A 22929-nucleotide genomic window follows, 5' to 3' on the forward strand; every position below is an offset into this window, starting at 1 on the left:
TTTTATGTTCAATTTTCATTCGGAAAATATGAATTGTTGAAAAAGGCCATGTGACGAGAGGGTCACGTGACCAAACCTGGTCTTCAGTTTTTCTTTCCCAACTTACGTCCACACGAAATGAGATATCGTGTTTAAAATTTGGCACGATAAATAGAAGGCATGCAATAATGTGTCTCTGGTCCTAAATAATTAGAATAGTGAAAATTTTTTTTTTTAATTACTATTTTGGAGAAATACCGACCGTCCTGTTATCAAACCCTGCAAGCATGGGCATAGGAAACAAGGAACTAGGCATGCCAAAGTTAGGATGGCATGCCTAGTCCCGTGTTTCGTATGTCCATGCCTGCAAGCAATTTGGAATGTTGTCAATGGGCTAGTTATGAAGTGTACATTTATCAAAGTGGGGCTAAACAGCAAAAATTGCACACAAACATTATGCAAAAACTAATGTTGCACTTGAAATGCAAAAAAAAACATATTTGGTCTGACATACGCATCAGTCTGGTATCAGCTGTGTCAAACTTCAAAGCAGCACTAGCTACAAAAACTACCTAAAAATTCCGGAAATTTTTGGTAAATTTGAAAATTACCGAAAATTTATAGAAATTTAGTGTATCCGAAGCTTTTTGGAAGAAATTAAAAAATTTCTGAAAATTTATGGATAATTTGCTAAATTTCAAAAATTTATGAAAAATTGGCTAAATTTCCAAAATTTTCAGAAATTTATGAAAAATTGGCAAATTACCGATAATTTCAGATATCTAAAAGTTTCTAAAATTTTCGGTAATTTTCGGTAATTTATCAGTCATTTATGGTAACTTATCACTTGGAGTATGTCCAATAACTATTCAGTACCCAGTGGGCACAAAATTTGGCGACGCATTTACGACATTGTTACGACATCCTATGTCCGTGTCGTTTCGGTGTCTTTACGATAAGAGTAAAGACATCGTCAGATCATACGACGTATTTACGATGTCGTAAAGACACCTTAACGATATGTGCATAGGATATCGGTAAGTTGTCGTAAAGATGTCGTAACGATGTCGTAAAGACGTCGCCAAATTTTTTTCCCACTGGGTACTTGAGCGTCAAATCATAACGAAGTGAGTTTATGATTCCTACAGTCCTGGAAAGTAATTCTGACACGAAATGCACAAGCACAACATCAAGAAAAAGTAATCTTACCTAAAGAGCGCAAGCACAGCAGCTAGAACAAGTCTTTTTATAACTGCTTTTTACCACGGTTTCGGAATTGGTCCCTTCCCGCACGCAATACATGCGTCGAAAATCGAACATTTCGTGCGTGCGGTAGAAAAATACATTTTTTGTTAAAAAAATTCACAACAAACATTTTTTTAAAAAATAAAATAGTTAAATAGTTTTAAAAAAATTGAATTTTCAATAGCGTAGCTAAAATTTCAACCAAAGAGATGAATTTTCAACTAAAATTATGAATCTTTAAAAAACTGAGTTTTTAATAGCGTAGTTAAAATTTCAAACCAAAAAGATGATCTTTCAACTAAAATTATGTTTCGTTAGAAAAAGTGAATTTTCAACAAAACAGTTTAAAATTCAATACAAAAGATGATTTTTCAACCACGAAGATGATTTTCTTTAGCGGAAAATTAAAATTTTCAACCAAAGAGACGAATCTTTAACTAAAAAAATAAATTTTGAATAAAGTAATTCCACTTTCAGTCAAATAATTGAATTTTTAACAAAATAGTTTCATTTTCAACTAAAATGATTCCATTTCAACTCCTTTCTAACGAAATTGTCCAATTAAAAACATTTTAATCTAAAAATTTTCAATTTTGAGAGTTTTTGATTGAAGATTTTTCAACTTGAGATACTTTCAGTTTCCAGTGATTTAATTTTAAACGATTTTATCTATTTTATATGAAATGCTTTCTATTCAAAAGTATTTATTATTTACTATTGTTTCAAACATTTACAAAAATCTTGATATTTTTCTTTTTTGTAAAAATTATTTTTAATTTGTTTGTATTTTTAATTTCAGGAAATCAAAGCTAGGGGTGTGAACGCGCGCTTTACACACGTGCATTCACTAGCAGTTGATTAATAAATAAATGTTATTTAGAATAGCCTTAAGTTAAAATTTCAAATTAATGATTTTTATACGTAAATTTAACAATTATCGTATTTATTAAAAATATAGTATTTTTATAAATTAAACTGTAATTTATTACTAAAATTTTTTATTTCTGTAGAAGAGTCAGGTTTTCTTAGTGTCTGCTGACCAATATTCCCAAATGTTTGTGATTTTAGCATTGTGGAACACTCTCTACGAAAAAAATATAGATACGGCACTGATATCTCACGTCACACAACACGTGAGAACGAAGAAAACATAACCAATGATTTTCAAAATGACAGCAGCAGGAGATCACAATGAAAATGTTCAAAATAAACCATTATTTCGGAATCTTACAGCTGATGAACCCAATCCAGAAACAACTATGATCGAAAGTTTATGTATGAATTGTCAGAAAAATGTAAGTAGAAAAATAAATTCCATATCGTCTGAAATGTGATATATCAGAAACGTCGTAGATCAAAGTAAAATACAAATTCTTAATCATTAAACATGCCGTGACAATTACTGTTACTAAAAATGTTGACATAATTATTATTACAGTAAAAAAAATTTGTAACTAATGAAAAAATATGATAAATTTTCAATACTGCGCGACAAATTACCTAACCTTCGAAAGATTGATCAAATCAGAAGGTTCTAAACATTGTATATTTTAAATGAGACTTTCCTTTTTGCACATCTAAATTATAATATTCAAAACCTTTAAAACCTATACTTCAAAAGAAACCTTAAGCGGGTTCGAATCAGGCCCTAACCTCAAAATCATTTCGGAGTTGAAAATTGAGTAATTTTGTCAGGGGGCGTGAATTAATTCTGTAAAAAAATTTTCTGCATTAAGACTTTCATTTTTAATCAAAGACAGTTGAATTGAACCAAGAAAGATACATTTTTATATCAAAAAGACGAATTTTCAACTATGAAAGATTTTTCCATATATCAAGAAAAAAATGTCATCAAAAATAATTTTTCAAACTAAAAGATTAATTTTTAATACAGAATATGAATTTTTCAAAAGAAAAGACGATTTTTCAACAAAAGAAATAAATTTTCAACCAAATAGTTCAATTTTTAACTAACAAGATCAATTATTCTACCAAAAAGGACGAATTTCGAACAAATTACATAAATGTTTAACTAAATAATTTTATAAATGGACTTGATGTTATTTCAAATGGTATTTTATTCATTTTAAGTCTGTATTTTGTTCTAATCTAAATTTTTGTAATAAATAATGGAATTTTCAAACTAAAAAAGAACAATCTTAAACAAAAAATGGAGATAGTTAAAATGCCATTCAAGGTCATTAAGTTTTGGTTAAAAAAATGAATTTTATACAAAATCGTTTAATTTAGATTCAAATAGATGAAGCCTCTACCAAATTGTGGCATTTTCAATCTGAAATGACGAATTTTCTACAAAAAGTTGAATTTTCAGCCCAAAAATATGAACCTTCAATCAGAAAATTAACTTTTAAGAAATTAGTTCAACTTTAAAGCATTGGGTTAAATTCTCAAATTGAAAAGATGCATTTTCAGCCGAATAGTTAATTTTTCTACCAAATTAATACATTTTATAAAAAAACAGTTGTATTTGTAACCTGAAAGTATGAATTTTTAACAATAAAATTTATTTTCAACCAAAACAAATTAATTGTTAAACAGGCCTGTCACATTCTTAATTGAAAAAAATCTACAGAAAGATATTATTTAAAAAAAAAAACCATCAAAAATGAATTTTCAACCTAAATAGATTAATTTTCAATCAAACAGTTGCATTTTTACCATAACCTAAAATGATTAACTTTCTACCAAAAGGGGTACATTTTCTAATAAAAAAGATAAATTTTCCATACAAAAGAATTTTACGTCAATCAAGAAAAAAATCTCACCCAAAAAGATGAATTTTAACACAGAAGATTAATTTTCTATCAAAAAAGATGAATTATCAACAAATTAAATTTTTTCTAACCAAATAGATGAGTTTTCGACCAAGAAGATTAATTTTTCACCAGAAAAGACGAATTTTCAACCAAATACATACATTTTTAACCAAATATATTCATTTTACATTATTCCAAATGTTATGTGATTAATTTTTAGCGTATATTTTATTCTTTTTTTAAATTTTTTGACGAATAGACGAAGTTTAAAACTAAAAAAGAACAATGTTGAATAAAAAATGGAGTAGTTAAATTGTGATTCAAGAGAATTAATTTGAAATTTAAAAAAAAACTAATTTTAAACAAAACAGTTTAATTTTGTATCAAATAGATGAAATGTCTACCAAATTGTGGCATTGTTAAGCTCAAAATACGAATTTCCTATAAAACAGTGTCATTTTCAGCCCAAGAATATGAATCTTCAATAAAAAAATGAACTTTTAAAAAATTAGTTTAACTTTCAATAATTGCGTTAAATTCTCAATATAAAAATAATCATTTTTAACAAAAAAAAGTTGTACTTTTTAATAAAAAAAAGACAAATTTTCTACAAAACAGTTGAATTTTCGAACCGAGAATATGAATCTCTAATCAAATAAATAAACTTTAAAGAAAGTACTTTAACTTCAATCATGGAGTTAAATTTTTAACGTCAAAATAGTAATTTTCAAAAAGAAACGAAGTTTTAACAAAATACTTGAATTCTCAACTAAAGCAAATTAACTTTCAACTGAACAGTTGAATGTGCAACCAAGACATACGAAATTTTTTTAATTTCCAAGAAAATAATTCAATTATCAGCCAAATAATAAAATTTTGAACCAAAAATGAAGAATCCTTAACCGAAAATTTAATAATAGAATTTTTATACTTAATTTGGAAAAATGTGAAAAGGGTAAAAGACCGTGATAAATAAATAGGAAATTTTTCTTAAAAAATAAAGTTAATTTTTCATACACTTATAAAACTAAATATCGAACGGTATATAGTTATATCCCATCTACTTCTGCAACACAATTTAATTAAAGTTCTTCATCAAATACGTAAAGTGTTGCAAGTAATTTTTTTTAGTACTAGAATTTAATAAAAAAAATCGAAAGTCGTTAATATATAAATATAATGCTTGAAAATTTTTAGGACCCTATTTTAACAGTTTTTTTATTTCTTTTTTGAATTTTTGACAATATTTACACTATTTTTTATCTCTCATATGAGTCCCAGGTCTGTAGATATATTTTAATTTATATTATTTGATAAATAATTTTACATTAATAATCTGTAAACTGTTTTTATTTTACACTCTTATTAGTTCTAAACAAAAAAATTTCCATCGAATTTTTTTCCTTTTAATAAAGCTAGTTTTTCAAAAACTTCATCACTCAAACGAAATATTTTAACAATAATAATGGATCCTCTTATGCCGAACAATAATCGACGCAGTTCGTATAACGTAAATTAAATTTTTTATTATTTTTCAATTGCCCTTGGTTTTACTAAGGAACGAATCTCTCAGTGCCAAAATACGTTGTTTTTAAAGGAAATTAGGCGACACAATCATATTTTTTCGCCTTTAGAAAAAAAATGTTTATGAAGTTAAGATATTCGAATTTTTAATTTAAAATTTGAATATATGAAAGTAAAATCTTCTGAGAACAACCAAATTTTTTGGGGCTAAAATCCTTTTTTAAGCCAGGGGAATCACCTTTAATTTTCGATTTTTTCTTGTAAACGATGCAAGCTGTGATAAAAGATCAAGAGGAATTTTATTAAGAAAAATAGGGAAATTTTTTTCATAAAAAAAATTCTTCTGGTAAAACTCACTAAATGTCTTCCTTTTATGAGACCAAATTTTAAAAAATGGCAAAAACTATAAGTGTACGTTTTTTTAAACATCAAGTGTTTATATTTCCAAATAAATCGTCGCCACCTTGTTAACTTTTAACGTTTTACAAAATTTTCGACGGATTTCGAAAGATGTCGGTAAAACTCACCAGAATCCGAAAAGAATATTTTAATATCTGAATCAGGCCAAAAACGATAGAATTTTAGAGAAAAATGTATGATTTGTTGAAAAATAAACGTAAAATTTCAAATATCTCGAACTTTATGGAAACACTTTTTTTGTCGAATTGAAAATATACGTGTAGCCTAGTTTCCATTTATTTACAAAAAAATTAATTACTTTTTGTGTATTTCTTCTGTGAGCATTAATTAAATGATCAAAAACTTTTTCGGTTTGGAAAACGCTTCATTAAATAATTTATTTAATTAGTTTCTCTATTTGGCCATTTTTATGTTTTTCAATTACTATCCGAGACTTATAAAGATTTTTTTAAAATTATAATAAGAAAAGCAAAAAAATATTGGAGTGAAACATGCAAATATTAAAAATTTTTAAACCAAGTAATTTTTTCAGTTTTTGAATGTAATATTCTTCTTATATGAAAATCCCAAGGTAAAAAAGTCTATCCTAATGGGTAGCAGAAGATGAAGATGTTATGTAACAAGTCTCTTGACATTTTTGGAACTCTTTTTGTTCCAAATTGTTACAAAAATATAAACAAAACGGGTTAAACTAGTATTTTTTAAAGCAATCATTTTAATTCTGCTGTAAAAAAATTGTTTACTTAAATTTTGTCCTGAAGGCCTATTTTTGACGATAATCAAATAGGCTATATAGAGAAAACTTGAACAGACTATTTATTAGGTCTTTTTAATAGGAATGATATTCTTCTTTTGTCTTTTGTCGCATCTTGTGTCGTTTTTTACAAAAAATGTGTTCTGGAGAAAAAAAATTAGAATAAAGAAAAAAAAGTTAAATACCTGCATTAGTCAAAAAAATAATAGGACATTTTAAAGACATTTTATTGACAACTTTTTTATATTAATTTGAATAATGAGCTTTATAAATAATACTAATAGTTCTAGTTTTTTATCAACTCGATAAAATACTTGTTGTATCATTTCCTTTGAAATGATTCGGTGGAAATTTTTCGGATTTAATAACTATATTAACAATATAGTGTGACATTTTCAATAAATAAAAATATGTTAATAAGCCTTAATTTTCTTGTTTATTTAATTTTGTTTAATTTTGTCTGCATAATTTTATTTTGGAAACACAAATTTCCATAACTTTCAGTCTTTCATATTTAAAAACTCCTTGAGGATTTCTTCGTGTATTTGTTCCTGCAAATCTGAAATTTTTTCGTGGAGTTTGAAAAAATATGAGTTAAATAAATCGCATGTTTGAAGATAAATATGGAGATAGTGTAAAGATAGTTTTCAGTTGACAAGAATAAGAATTTAATAATTAAATAATATTTGTATTCGATTCGAGACCGAAAAACGGTCAGCATTGTTTTTTTTAGAGATCTTATACTTCGTGGATTAAAACTAAAAGATATTTTTTTCTCAGGGCGTTACGAAATTACTACTCACAAAAATTCCACATTACAAAGAAGTTGTCTTGATGTCTTTTTTCTGCGAACATTGTGGTTTTCAAAACAATGAAATACAAGATGCAGGGAAAATCGCCGAAAAGGGAGTCAAAATTACTTTAACAGTTACGAAAACCAAAGATTTGAATAGACAGGTAGTAAAATCCGACTACACTTCTGTTAAAATTCCCCATCTTGATTTCGAAATTCCCGCAGGATCTCAAAAAGGAGGTACTTTCCACATATTATTTCCCCTAAAGAATATTTTTATTTCCTTCCGATTAGTGACAATTAATTCGAAAAATATTTCAGAGGTGACCACAGTCGAAGGAATAATTGAACGAAGCATTGCTGGTTTGGAACAGGACCAGATAAAACGAAGAAAGGAAAATCCAGAAATAGCAACACAAATTGATGCCTTTATCGAAAAACTTCGCTCCCTTAAGGAATTTCGAGAACAATTCACGATAATTTTCGAGGATATTTCTGGTAATTGTCACGTGGAAAATCCTTTGATGCCATTGAAAGACAGCAATTGTGAAGTGATTTATTTCAAACGAACAACTGAACAGAATCACGCTTTAGGAATTTATGAAGAAAACGAGGATAACCTTCTGAAACCTATTGAGGAAGGAGAATTTCCTTTGGAAGAAATCGAGGGTGAAGTTTTGATGTTCCCTACAAACTGTCCAGAATGTAATAGTCCTTGTGAGACAAATATGAAGATGACCAGTATCCTTTTTAAAATTAAAGAAATATGCTAGGAAAATATTTTAAAGTTTCAAATTAAAGTTAGAAATAATTATTTCGAATAATTCCCGACTTTGAACTGTTTCTTGAATAATTTCAAAATAAAATAATTAAAAATTAACCTCTTGATTCAATAATTTTGCATTTATATTTAATACCAAATAGAGAAAATATTGTTAACTTAGAAACTACTTTTATCAGTTTCTCTGAAACCAATTGAATTTCTGAAATAATTTTTTCTCTGATGTAAAGTTTGTTAGGGATCGTCCATAAACTAAGTTACCACTTCAGGGGGGGGGGGAGCCTCACAAAACCCTTATTGGTAACTGGTAGGGAGGGAGTTCAGTGAAAATGAAATCAGACGTATTTTAACCTTTTATAATTCAGAGCATTTTTTCTTTAAAAGTACATGTGGTTACGTTTTTAGTACGTTTTCAGATAATGAATATTTTTGGTAGAAAATTAATCTTTTTGTTTAAAATTTTATGTTTTTAATTGAAAATTAACGTTTTGTGTTGAGATTTTTTAATTAATAAAAATACGTCTTTATTGGTAGTAAATTATGCTTTATGTTTAAAAATGGATGTTTTTAGTTTAAAATTCCACTTTTTGGTTCTTAATTCTTAAATTTGGTTAAAAATTCGTTTTTTTCAGTAGAAAATTATTCTTTTTATTTAAAAATTTAACAACAAGGTTTTAAAGTTGAACTACTTTCTTGAAAATAAAACAAAAAATTTTGTAACATTCTCAAATATTCAACTTTTTGTTTGAGGATTCTTGAATTTTATTGAAAATTCTTCTTTTTTTGGTAGTAAATTAATATTTTGGTTTAAAAATTCATCTTTTTTAGTTAAAACTTAAATTTTTTGGTGCAGAACTCTTAAATTTGATAGGAAATTCGTCTTTTTTCTGGCAAATTAATCTTCTTGTTTGATGATTCAACTTTTTTAGTTGAAAATTTATCTTTTTCAGTAGAAAATTCAACCTTTTGTTGATAATTCTTAAATTTTGACAAAAATCCGTTTTTTTGGTAGATAATTAATCTTCATGTTTAAAAATTCATTTTTTTTTGTCGAAACCTCAACTTTTTGGTTGAGAAGTCTTGAATATTATAGAAAATTCGTCTTTTTTTGAGGTAAATTAATCGTTTTGTTTGAAGATTCATCTTTTTTGGTTGAAAATTTATCTTTTTCAGTTGAAAATTCAACTTTTTGGTTGAAAATTCTTAAATTTTTTCAAAAATCCGTTTTTTTTTGGTAGAAAATTAATCTTCATGTTCAAAAGTTCATCTTTTTTTGTAGAAACCTCAACTTTTTGGTTAAGAAGTCTTGAATTTAATTGAAAATTCGTTTTTTTTCGGTAAAAAATTAATCTTCTTCAAAAATTCTAATTTTTAGTTGAAACCTCAACTTTTTGGTTAAGAATTCTCGAATTTATCAAGTTCAAATTTCGTTTTTTTTTCCTGTAGAAAATTAGACTTTTTGTTTAAAAATTCATCTTTTTGGTTGAAGATTTTTGCATTTTATTGAAAATTCGCTTTTTTTTTAGTAGGAAATTAATCTTTTTGTTAAAAAATTGAAGCCTCGGCTGAAATAACGTTTTATCAACCCATATTTTGTTTCCATGGACTTCTATGTATATAAGTTTTTCTTTTAACTGTTTCTCTATTCCGCGGAAGCGCTGCGATCGAAAATTTAAAAATTGAATTCTGAATTAAATGTCAAAATAGTCGAGGTTATTTACTTCCATTTTTTCGCATTTCTCTCAATTAACCTCGTAAGTTTACATATCTAAATCTAATTTAAATTTTTTTAAGGATATGAATAGAAAATTACATTCGTTCAAGAGTGTCGACAAAAAATTTCAAAATTGAATTCGGCAAATTACAACTAATAAAAGTTTTGTTTAGATTAGTTTAGATTATTTTACAAATTTGGTCTTGCACATATTGTACAAAATACAAATATAATTTCTCGTCTTTTCTTTAAAAGAAAGGAAAGAAAAACCCTTAATTATTTATGTAATTGTAATTCAAAGTTTTATTTTTATTTTATTATAAAAATAATTTTAAACGTATTTTTAGTACAATTTCTAATCGTTATTTATCAATCATTTATTTGTTTTATTATTTTTGAATATTATATTTGCTGTTACCGGTTCTTGACGTTTTACTCTAACCTCTTTAGCCCTTTTATTTCCTCCTGCGTGTTCTTCTGATAAATTTCATTTTCTTTTTTTACCTTTGTTCAAAACTTCAATGTTAGAATTATAGAAAGGTACATTTTCGAAGTATATAACCTTCACTATTTTGACATTTCTTTCCCAATTCAATTGTCGAATTTTCGATCACCGCGCTTCCGTGGAATAGAGACACAGTTAAAACTTATATACATAGAACTCCATGGATACAGAATATGTATTGATACAACGTTATTTCAGCCGAGGCTTCAATTAATCTTTTTAGTTGAAAATTCAACTTTTTGCTTAGGAATTCTTGAATTAAAAATAAAGTTACAAGTTGAAGTTAAAAATTCTTTTTTATCGGAAGGAAATCAATATTTTTGTTAAAAAATTCATCTTTTTGGTTAAAAATGTATCTTTTTTAGTGGAAACCTCAATTTTTTGGTTGAGAATTCCTGAATTTTTCAAGTTAATATTTTTTTTTTTTCCGTAGAAAATTAGTCTTTTTGTTTAAAAATTCCTCTTTTTGGTCAAAAATTTAACAACAAGATTATAAAGTTAAACTACTTTCTTAAACATAAAACAAAAAATTTTCTTTCTCAAAAATTTAATTTTTTGTTTGAAATATCTTGAATTTGCTTGAAAATTGTTATTTTTTTATGGTAAATTAATCTTTTTGTTAGAAGATTCATCTTTTTAGTCGAAAATTCAACTTTTTGGTTGAGAATTCTTGAATTTTGTTCAAAATTTGTTTTTTTTCGGTAGAAACTTAATCTTTTTGTTTAAAAATGTATCTTTTTTAGATGAGACCTCAAATTTTTGGTTAAGAATTCTTGAATTTCATTCAAAGTTCGTCTTTTTTGGTAGTAAATTAATCTTTTTGTTTAAAAATTTAACAACTAGGTTTTAAAGTTGAACTACTTTCTTAAAAATTACAAAAAAATGTTTCTTTCTCAAACATTCTACTTTTTGATTTAGAATTCTTGAATTTGATTGAAAATTCGTCTTTATTGGTAGCAAATTAATCGTTCTGTTTAAAAATTCATCTTTTTTATTTGAAAATTCAACTTTTTCGTTGAGAATTCCTGAATTTGGTTTAAAATTCGTTTTTTTCTGTACAAAATTAATTTTTTTGGTCAAAAATTTAACAACAAAGTTTTAAAGTTGAGCTACGATCTTGAAAATAAAACAAAAAATTTTCTTTTTCAAAAATTCAACTTTTTGGTTGAGAATTCTTGAATTTGATTGAAAATTCGTCTTTATTGTGGTAAATTAATCTTTTTGTTTCAAGATTCATATTTTTTAGTTGAAAATTTAGCTTTTTCAGTTAAAGATTCAACTTCTTGGTTGAGAATTCTTGCATTTTATTGAAAATTCGTCTTTTTTTGGTAGTAAATTGAGACTCCGGATGCAATAACCACACATAAAATTTTACCGAGCGAAAAGAAAGTCCCCTGGAGGCTTCAAAACAAATTTTCGATTTAAAATTTTTAAAGGACATATCCGGACGTGAAAGTTTATTGCGCATCTTTTTTCCCTAAACAAAAAGTTGTAATTTTTGTAGTTTTCGAAATAAAGCCAAAAAACTGACTTTTTTGAAAAAGTCGATTTTAATCCGTTTTTAACTTCAACTCGTGCTAAGTGCTTCAGTTTTTGAAATTTTCAAATAAAAATTTCAGGGGATGTGTTTTAGGATGTCTTTCGATTGACAATGTAATGGGAATTCAAAACCGTTGTTTTCAAAAATTGTTATTAATTTTCTTCTGATGCTCGGCGCGAATCGAACATTTGTAACTTCCAGCGTTTCGTTTAGCGAGAGAATTTGTAGTCGAAAAATACTTCTCGCGGCAAAAATGTGCAGAAAAGTGTAATGAAGTTTTCTGGAAAGTTTCAGATCAAAATATTTGACAGTTTAGGAGTAGTTATGATTTTAGTGAACGTCAGCGCTGGAGTCTGAGCGTACTGTGTACTCTGAGACTTTCCACTGTGTCACGTTCTCTCGCTAGTGAGTTGTTGCTTAAAATATAATATTATACAATTTTTTAGTGAATAACAGTTAAACGAAAATAAGTTAACAAAATATTCATGAATCTTATTTAATTTTCAATGAATTTTTCCGTTTTCTTTAGATTTAAATGCAGGATTCTCTTATGTACACTTAATGTTTACACCTATATTCAGCTTAACCCGTAAGCGACCTTCAACATGCATTTTGAGTTGCTATATTTGAAAATCTAGAGTTGCTAGAGTTGCAGTTGCAAAGGTAATTGCAATTTTTATCTATTTAAATGAAGTATGTATAAATACCTTGTTTTTTTGCTTTGCTAATATTCTTAGCCCAATTTTTTTCATTTTTGGTTCTTTTTCTTCCTCCATTTGGAGTTTCTGGCAAACTCGATGACATTTATTTATTTAATTAATCACTTTCAATATTTATACACATATTAATTTAGGAATCAAATTCAATGTTCCCTATATTTTAAGAGACGTATGAGTTTTTCGAGTTAATCTTAAAAACATTCTGATGTGTAACATCCAGTGATCAGTTAAAGATTAACTGATCTGTTTTATTTTTGCAACAGATTTGGCCAAAATGCAAAACAAGTGTGCAAAGGTTTGTTTTTAAAATGCATGTTCAAGGTCGCTTACGGGTTAAGCCGAATATAGGTTCAAATATTAGCTGTACATAAGAGAAGCCTACTTTTAAATCTAAAGAAAACGGAAAAATACATTAAAAATTACATAAAATTCATGAATATTTTGTTAACTTATTTTCGTTTAACTGTTATTCACTAAAAAATTGCATAATATCATATTTTAAGCAACAACTCACTAGCGAGAGAACGTGACACAGTACGCTCAAAGTCTCCAGCGCTGACGTTCACTAAAATCATAACTACTCCTAAACTATCAAATATTTTGATCTGAAACTTTCCAGAAAACTTCATTACACCTTTCTGCACATTTTTGCCGCGAGAAGTATTTTCCTACTAAAAATTCTCTCGCTAAACGAAACGCTGGAAGTTACAAATGTTCGATTCGCGCCGAGCATAAAAAAAAATTAATAACAATTTTTGAAAACAACGGTTTTGAATTCCCATTACATTGTTTTAAAACTGAAGCACTGAGGACGAGTTGAAGTGAAAAACGGATTAAAATCGACTTTTTCAAAAAAGTCAGTTTTTTGGCTTTATTTCGAAAACTACAAAAGCTACAACTTTTTGTCTAAAGGAAAAAAGATGCGCAGTAAAATTTCACGTCCGCGTATGTCCTTTAAAAATTTGAAATTGAAAATTTGTTTTGAAGCCTCCAGGGTACTTCCTTTTCGCTCGGTAAAATTTGATGGGGGGTTATTGAATCCGGAGTCTCAATTAATCTTTTTGTTTAAAAATGAATCTTTCTGGTTGAAAATTTAACTGTTTTCTTTGGAATTCTTGAATTTTGTTAAAAATTCGTTTTTATCAGTAGGAAATTAATATTTTTCTTTAAAAATTCATCTTTTTGGTTAAAAATTTAACAACTAGGATTTTAGGTTGAAATTTTATGTTTAAAAATCAAACAAAAAATTTTCATTCTTTCTCAAAAATTCCACTTATTGTTTGAGAATTCTTGCCTTTTATTGAAAATTCGTCTTTTTTGGTAGTAAATTAATCTTTTTCTTCAAAAATTAATCCTTTTAGTTGAAAATTCAACTGTTTGCTTTGGAATTCTTTAATTTTGTTGAAAATTCGTTTTTTTTTCAGTAGAAAATTAATCTTTTTGGTTAAAAATTTAACAACTAGGTATTAACGTTGAACTACTTTCTTAAAAATGCATATTTTGCTTGACGATTCAAAATTTTAATTTAAACTTCACGTCTTCGGTTAGAAATTGAACTGCTTTGTTGAAAACTCCTTTTTTTTGGTTGAAAAATTACGTCTGTAATTAAAAAATTACCTATTCCATTTTTGTTTGAAAATACTTCTTTTTTAAGTAAAAGTTAAACTTTTTGTTAAAATTCTAGTTTAGTATTTTTTGGTATGAAATTAGCTTTTTTATAAAAAAAAAAAATAATTAAATAATAGCTGGATTAAATCTCACATAAAATTAAATTAGGCACATTTCAAGACTTACTCTGATAATCACTTTTTTATTTTAATTGTTTTTACTTCTAATTGATCCTTAACTCCAATCACAGAGATTCCACACTTCAAAGAAGTTGTCATAATGGCCACAAGCTGCGAATTCTGTGGCCATCGAACGAACGAAGTCAAGAGTGGAGCAGGAATTGAGCCCCAAGGAGTAAAACTAGAGGTGAAAATAACAGGAAAAGAAGATTTCAGTCGCGATATTTTGAAATCTGACACTTGCCACATGGAAATTCCCGAGTTGGAAGTAGAAGTCGGTCCCACAACTCTAGGGGGAAGATTTTCGACAGTGGAAGGAATTATAGCAGCCATCAAAGATCAACTCGCTAATTCAACTACTTTTTTGGGAGACTCTAGCGATAAAGAAACCGTGAATAGACTGGATCGTTTCATCTTGGATTTAGAGACAATTCTTCAAGGAAACAAAGCAGCTACTCTCATTTTGGATGACCCTGCAGGAAATAGTTACATCCAAAGTCTTTCGGATGATGGGCCCGATGATAGATTAAAAATTACGAAATACGATAGGACTTTCGAACAGAATGAGGAGCTTGGCATTAATGATATGAAAGTTGAGAATTATTAAGATTATTCTACGTGAAAATGTCTTACTCGCTAAAAGTGAGTGAAGTTTTTTTTCTAATAAATGAAGTTTCTAAAATTACTTTCAAACTGTTTCTTTATCAAATTAGTTTGCTCCAATTAGCTGAGAAGTCAACTATTCATCTCCAACACGTCTGGAATTAAAAGATAATTTTTCATTTTAGAAGGGCTTTTAGATTAAATTTGGTTAACAAATTATTTTTAAAGCTTTAGGCCTCACAGGGTTTATCCCCTATTGTATCCTATATTCAGTTAAGGTCTCTAAAGTACCCTATTTTTTAAAACTGGTCCCTATGAGTACCCTATTTGAGTCAAGCAATTTAAAAAAAAAAAAATAGCAAAAATCAGAGAATTTCCGTAAGAAGTAACAGTCACTTTTTATTCAATACATTAATTTGCCGGTTAATCACTATTCATTTGAGGTCTGTACCTATTTTTTAATTATCTTCAATTCCTTTGAAATATTGATAAAGATTCCGAGAAATTTTTAATAAATTTCAATAATTTGAAGGAATTTTTAAGATTTTAGGGTATTTAAAAAACTTCTAAGGAATTTTTAGGAGATTTTAATTTAAAGTATTTTAGGGAATTTTAAAAGATTCCAAGGAATTTTTAAAAATAATTTCATTAATTTGAAGTGATTTTAAAGCTTTTAAAGTATTTTAGGATAAAGAGTTATCTCAAATTTCTGAAGATATAAACTATTTTACAGGACGTATGAGGTTTTAAAATATTTTAAAAGATTTCACGTTATTTTATAAGATTTCCAAACATTTTAATGTATTTTAGATAATTTCAGAAAATATCATCATAGAATTTCATGAGATTTTTTAATATTTTAGCGGATTTAAAAGAATTTATTCATGAGAGGTGAGGTATTTTTTAGGGTTTTAAAGATTCGAAGAAATTTGGAATTCATCCTGAATTCTTAATAATTTGCCCTAAATTCTTTTGCATTCTTTAAATTCACTTGAATTTTTTAATTTACTTTAATTTCTCTCAATTTACTCCATTCTACTTAATTCAGTTAATTTTATTATTTTATTTTTTCAAGTTCCTTGGAATCTTCAACAGCTTACAAATTTTGTAAAGGATTTAAAATAATTTAGGTTATTTTAAAAGATGACGCAGAAACTTTTTATTCATTTCAGTAGTTTAATGGGGTTTAGAGGGATTTGAAATACGTAGGGTATTGTGAAATATTCTCAGGCGTTTTCAAGGGCCTTAAATGGTTTCAAAAGCTTTCAAAATATATAAAAGGATTCGAATATATTTGAGGAAATTAAACAAAATTCCCATGAATTTTTCATTTATTTCAGTAGTTTGAAGGCTTTCAAATACTGAAATATTTTAGGGCGTTTTAAAAGATTCCAATACATTTTCAAGTAATTTAAACAATTTCAAGGGATTTCCAAGGGTTTTAATCATTTTAAAGGATTTAATTTAATTTATATTTTAATGGATTTCAAAGAATTTTTCACAATGCATTAGGGATTTTGTAGGGGTTCGAAAAATTGAAGAGATGTTCAAATATTTGTTGCAATCCATTTGGAATTCGCCCTGAATTCTTATCAATTCAACCGAAATCATTTTAAATTCTTCTAAATTCACTCAACTCTAGCCAATTCCATTAATTTTTCCATATGCTTTAATTGTTTTCAATTCAATTGATTGGTTTTTTAATTCAGCTTGATTTATTTAATGAATTTCATCTAATTTTTCTCATTTCTTTTAAATTTCTCTAAATTCGTTCCAAATTTATTGTAATCAATTAATTTTTTTCGATTGTTAAAATTGGTCTAATTATTTTTAATTCGAATGAATTTAACTTAAATTGTTTTGTAGTCATTATTCACTTCCTTTTGTTTTTAGAAATTAGTAGGGGTTCAAAGATTTAACTAAATTTTAATTTTTTAATGAATTCATTTAAATTTTTTAGAATTTCTTGATTTTTTTTAAAACTTGAATTCTTAAAAAATGAACTGAATTCTACTTATTTTAGTGAATTTTTAAAACTTTTTATTTAATTGATCCTGAAGTCTATTACCATAGTCTTGAATTCTTAGGCATTTCATCAAATTCTTTGAATTCTCTTGAATTTTTTAAGCTTATTTCAAAGTTACTGAATTCAATGAAGTTTTTCAAAATGTTTAAATGCATTTGATTTTTTGAAATTCACCTTGAATTTTTATGAATTTCATTCAATTTTTCTCTTTTATCTTAAATTCCTCTAAATTGATTCCAGTTTCTCAGAGATCAATGGAATTTTTAAACATTTTTCCAATTCATTTTTATTCTTTTGAATTTAACTTGAATTGTTTTGAAATCTTTCGAATTTATCCTGAATTTTTTACCCCTTGAGCACTAAAAAAATTACTCTATGAGCGTAGCAAAAAGTACCCTTTGGTCCCTATATTTTTTCCCATAGGGACTGTGAGGCCTGAAGTTAGTTTCTTTTATGAAAACTTACACAATCGGTATGGCGTCAAGTTTTTTCAAAGCTGGCAACCTTCTAGTAACTTGGGCCCGCCAGACTTCTGTTTCCATAACATCGCAGAGAGGATTATTTGTAAATAATAAATCTTGGAGGTTTGGAAGCTCTTGCAAACGATTAAATTCATTCCAGTCTTTTACTAAATTATTGCTCATGTAAAGTACTTTTAAGGATTTGAGCGCGTTGAGACCCTTTAATTTTTCAATTAAGTTGTAAGAAATCCACAATTCTTCTAAGCGATCGCCAACTGCTTCTAATCCGGAGAAGGTTTTTATGTAGTTTCGACCCAAAGAAAGAATTTTGAGATTTCTTAAAGAACTTATTCCGGATATCTTCTCGATCATGTTCGTCGAAAGAGACAATTTCCTGAAAAGATATTTCAAGAGTTTAATTCATACATAGAATATTTGGGGTTACAAAAAAAAAAACATTTTTAAAACCTGTCGGATATTAAAGGGTGCACTGAGGCAAATAAATTTCAAAATAATGCCAGTGATGCAAATTTTCACTTCAAAAACATGTCGACAACTGTGAAGGATCAACCCTTGCCTGATATCAACTTTTTTAACATAACTTTACCCAACAGAACCTGACCTCACCTAACCTGAATTAATAGACATTTATTGAACCACACGTAAAGCTCTGGAAGCATATTTTCCGAGTAGCAAATGTGTGCTACATCGAATGGGTCAACTCGAGCCTAACCTAGAAATAAATCTAACCTAGCCTAACCTTGTCCCGTTGTGTTTGCGGTACCATTTCATTCAGCTTCGGCTTAACCTACATAGAGGTTTAACCTATCCTAAACTAACAAAACCTGACCTAACATAACCGATTACGCTGGCAACCCTGTTCTTGCGTACTTTCATATTTTGACATTAATAGCAGTAAATGTCTGTGATGGAACAACGATATCAGGGTAGATGGGACGAGCTCATGATGGCTGATTTTTGCTGGATGTTGAAAGGGGAAACGAATATAGGTCTTAAACGTAAGCGTAACCCTTTGCATCGTTCCTTCGAAGAAAAAAGGACACGTTCTAGCAGGCAAAAAATAGACTGAAGTAGGTCTATAAATCAATTTAATTAAGATAAAAAGCAAGATAAAATGTAAACACGAAAGATAGTATAAATATATCCCTTAAGTCTAAAAAAAGCAGAGAAAAATTTTTTGAATAAAACTCTTATTCATTTGCATTTTTTCAGTTACAGTTCTACATTTTAATTGATACAAACATTGTCAGGTTAATTGAAATGGGGTCAATTCTACACGTGTGGTTGAATTTCATTCGGTTAGGTTAGGTTTTATTAGGTTAGGATAGGTTAAACCTCTATGTAGGTTAAGCCGAAGCTGAATGAAACGGTACCGCAAACAACGGGACAACACAATCAGTTTAATTGTGTTTCTTGAGGTTAGGTTAGGCTAGGTTAGATTTATTTCTAGGTTAGGCTCGAGTTGACCCATTCGATGTAGCACACATTTGCTACTGGGAAAATATGCTTCCAGAGCTTTATGTGTAGTTCAATAAATTTCTGTTAATTCAGGTTAGGTGAGGTCAGGCTCTGTTGGGTAAAGTTATATTAAAAATGTTGATATCAGGCAAGGGTTGATCCTTCACAGTTGTCGACATGTTTTTGAAGTGAAAATTTGCACCACTGGCATTATTTCGAAATTTATTTGCCTCAGTGCATGATTTTTCATCATGTTTTGAGATTATGGCTCAACCATGACGTGATGGGTGATTTTTGATACCGATTTGAATTCAGCGCCCCAAAATCCATAGGAATACGTGTCTTGTTACTAGATCCGCACACTTTTTTTGTGTGGCTGTGTAATTAATATTTTTTTGCTAAAAATATAAAAATTCAATATTTGGTAGAAATTAATCTTTTGGATTAAAAATTAATCTTTTTGTTAGAATAATTCCAGTTAAAGATTAATAATTTTAATTGAATTTTTAATGAAAATTTTTCACTTTGTATAAAAATGTAATATTTTTTTGAAAATTAGTTTCGCTTTTGTTGCAAATTAGTTTTTTTACCAGAAAATGCAACTACTATTTCAATTGAAAGTTACATATTTTTAGTTTAAAACTCATCTCTTTGGTTAAACATTAATTGTTAACTTAAAATTGAACTATTTAATCGCTGGATGACAATTTATCCTTTTAATTTAAAATTAATGTATTTTATATAAAATATGTTTTCTTTGGCTTTGGTTAATTAAAATGTATGAAATAATTTGATGTTAGGTTTTTAGCAATTTTTTCACTCTTTTCCCAAAAATTAATCTTTTTGTTTAAAATTCATCTATTCCAGGTGAAGATTCATAATTTTTGTTGGAAATTCATTAGTTTGGTTGAAAATTTAACTTTTTAATATAAAATTGGTCCTTTTTAGTTGAAAATTCAACTTTTTTGTTAAAAATTCATATATTTAAAAAAACATTTTATTGGCAGAAAATTAATCTTCCTGCTTGAAAAGTAATCGTCTTATTTGAAAATTCATTTTTTGCTTAAAAATTCAAGTATTGTGATTAAATATTGATCATTTTAGTAATTAATTGATCTTTTTGGTTGAAAATAAAACTATATGATTAAGAGTTAAATTAAATTTGTTTTTAAAAAAACTTTTTTGTTTGAGAAAAATTAACTGTTTTATTTATAGTTTATAATTGATCTTTTTAGTTCAAAAGTCAGCTGTTTTCAGAAAAATTCAACTGTTTGATTGAGAATAAATGCTTTTTTTCAAATCATCTTTTTTGTTAAAAAAAATCGTTTTGGTTGAAAATTCCAATATATGGTAAAAAAATTCATTTATCTTTTTAAAAATCAAAATTTACGCTGGAAAAGTTAGAAATGTTAAGCGGTTTAAATTGAATTTAATATAGTAGTATTCGCATTATATTACCTAAATATGCACTGAATTTGAAGTATAAGTAAATAAAATAAAAATTTGTTTGAATTTATACTCAAATTCCACTCCAGGATTTGAATGAACTCCCTGTATTAATAATTGTAATTTTGTACTCAACACTGATGAGTGCAGCTAAGCTATTATCCATTTTTTCGATTGGAAGCCACTGGAATCCTAAGTATATTTCTTTTGCCTCTCTGGCTGATTTTTTGTTTGCTTCTTCCCATTTTTGAATTGCTTCTTTGCAAGTTGTTGCTCTTGCCTGTTCAGATAAAATCTCTTTAGTGTTAAATAAATAGAAATATTAATTTTAATTTGAAATTTTGAGAAAATACCATACTTTCCAATAGAAGAAGAAAGACTCCTATGTATAACCAACTTTTTGATTTGACAGCTAAAAAAATAAACAGATGAAGTCCACTTATTGTCTGAAGTTAGGAATCATTACTTTTAAAGCTTCACAATTTTAAGGTATTTCCACGAAGGAATAATAAGGAGTCCCAACTGCCAGTGAGAAGCCATCTGAAACTGGCAACAGAAACATTACCGTAAGCGATACGTACATTACAGGAAGATCTTAGATTTGAGAGCGCAGGTGCGCAGTTGTCCTCTTCCTATACATGGAAAAGTGTGCGAGTGAGAAAGTTTGTCAAATTGACGTAAGTTAGAGGTTGTGTTCTTTTGTTGATCATCATACGAAAGATACACAAAATAAATATATAAACAGTATTTTCGGTACTTGCTTAAAAAATGTGTGAACAGATTTTGAGAAGGAAACGTATAGGTAAGTAACTTTTAAATTTGTAATATGATAAATAAGCTAAAGATTCTCAAGGCTCTAAGAAACTCTGAGAAATTCTCCGCAGGCACAAATAAAATGACAGGTAAAACAATAAAATATATTAGACGTTTATTGTACTTACAGTGAAGGCTTTAAAAATATGAAGCGTATTTGCCTTCTTCGGCGTGTAACTTCGTCCACAACCCGGAACTTGACACCTCATGGCTTAGAAGACATTTCTGACACTTGCATCAAAACAAACAGAACCTTTCAACTTACGTCAATTTGACAAACTTTCTCACTCGCACACTTTTCCATGTATAGGAAGAGGACAACTGCGCACCTGCGCACTCAAATCTAAGATCTTCCTTTAATGTGCGTATCACTTACGGTAATGTTTCTATTGCCAAGTGGGGGAACGGAGTTAAGTCTCCTTATTATTCCTTCGTGGTATTTCCTCACAAGAATAAAAAAAGATCGAAGCAAGAATTCTTAATAATTTAGGCAGGGTTGCAACAAAATCCCTATTTTGAAATCCCCTTACTTTTTCTTGACTAAATTATCATAAGAGAAATATTTGGAGTGTCGATTTTTCAACAAAATACTTAAATTCTTAACCAAAGAAATTAATTTGCAACCAGAAAGATGAAATTTCTACCAAATAGACGATTTTTCACCCAAATATCGGAATTTTCAACAAGAAACGGAATAGCTAAGTTTTTCAGGTTAAAAAGTAATTTTCAACAAAAAAGATGAAATTTTGAACTAATAAAATGATCTTTCTACAAAAAAGACGAACTTTTAACAACTATATGAATTTTCAACTAAAATGATAAATCTACAATGAAGAACAACTCTCAATAGTAGAATTTACGATAAAAAAGTTCCATTTTTAACCATCTGAGAAAATATATGAAAATTCAACTGAAAAAGAAACGTATTTTTTTAAATACTTGAATTTCCACCAGAAAAGTTAACTTTTAATCAACAAGATGGAATTTCAACTACTAATGAGATTACTTTTCTACCAAAAAAGGCGAATTTTCAACAAAAAAAAGATAAAGTTTTTTACATTCAAAAACAAAAATTACGAGTTTTAAACAAAAAATTTGCGCACTGCGCATATTACCTTATCGTACGTATAGTGCTTACGCTTTAACTACATTTTTTTCAAATATCGTAAATATTATAACCTAAATCGAAGACGGTGATTTAAACTTCTGAGGAGTTACAGCCATTAATTGTAACTGAATTTTTTTCGATTTTACTTTAAAGAAGGTTTTCAAAGCATCTACGGCTTTGACGATTACATTCTCATTACGAAACTCGAGCTTGGCGCTCGATAATTTGTGTCCAATTGAAAAACTTCATCAAGATAATTTGTAATTTGTTAAAATCTACTAAAAACAACGCTTTAAAGTTACGGATCTCTTAAAAACAAAATTGGCATATTTTTGATAATGATCCAACTTTTTGAACTTTTGCCTAATTAAGCAATTTCATGAAAATACTTTCGAAATACATGTGTTTTATATCTAGTGGAAATGTGTATTGATAATTCTTAACTGGGTAAAATT

At 27.8% G+C, this 22929-nt stretch overlaps 2 protein-coding genes across 3 annotated transcripts; one reads left to right on the forward strand and one right to left on the reverse strand.

The window, feature by feature from the left end:
- Positions 1 to 2370: 2370 nt before the first annotated feature.
- Positions 2371 to 15223, forward strand: LOC117179309 (zinc finger protein ZPR1). The gene is made up of 4 exons (XM_033370964.1): positions 2371 to 2519; positions 7480 to 7732; positions 7814 to 8233; positions 14610 to 15223. Exons 1-4 carry the CDS (start codon positions 2382 to 2384, stop codon positions 15143 to 15145), a joined length of 1347 nt encoding a protein of 448 aa, XP_033226855.1. The 5' UTR covers positions 2371 to 2381; the 3' UTR covers positions 15146 to 15223.
- LOC117179310 (dynein light chain 1, axonemal) lies at positions 7143 to 20966 on the reverse strand. 2 transcript variants are annotated; one of them, XR_004467908.1, is made up of 5 exons: positions 20907 to 20966; positions 20685 to 20833; positions 17633 to 18022; positions 15225 to 15296; positions 7143 to 7258 (listed from the first exon to the last, which is right to left on the reverse strand). XR_004467908.1 is itself a non-coding variant. In XM_033370965.1 (4 exons), exons 1-4 carry the CDS (start codon positions 20907 to 20909, stop codon positions 15278 to 15280), a joined length of 561 nt encoding a protein of 186 aa, XP_033226856.1. In that variant the 5' UTR covers positions 20910 to 20966; the 3' UTR covers positions 15221 to 15277. The 2 variants fall into 2 exon arrangements, 1 of the variants encoding a protein (XP_033226856.1); XM_033370965.1 differs by lacking the exon at positions 7143 to 7258 and having other exon boundaries at positions 15221 to 15296.
- Between the last annotated feature and the right edge of the window lie 1963 nt (positions 20967 to 22929).

The sequence above is a fragment of the Belonocnema kinseyi genome, chromosome 9 (genome assembly GCF_010883055.1).
Source record: "Belonocnema kinseyi isolate 2016_QV_RU_SX_M_011 chromosome 9, B_treatae_v1, whole genome shotgun sequence".
Taxonomy (NCBI): domain Eukaryota; kingdom Metazoa; phylum Arthropoda; class Insecta; order Hymenoptera; family Cynipidae; genus Belonocnema; species Belonocnema kinseyi.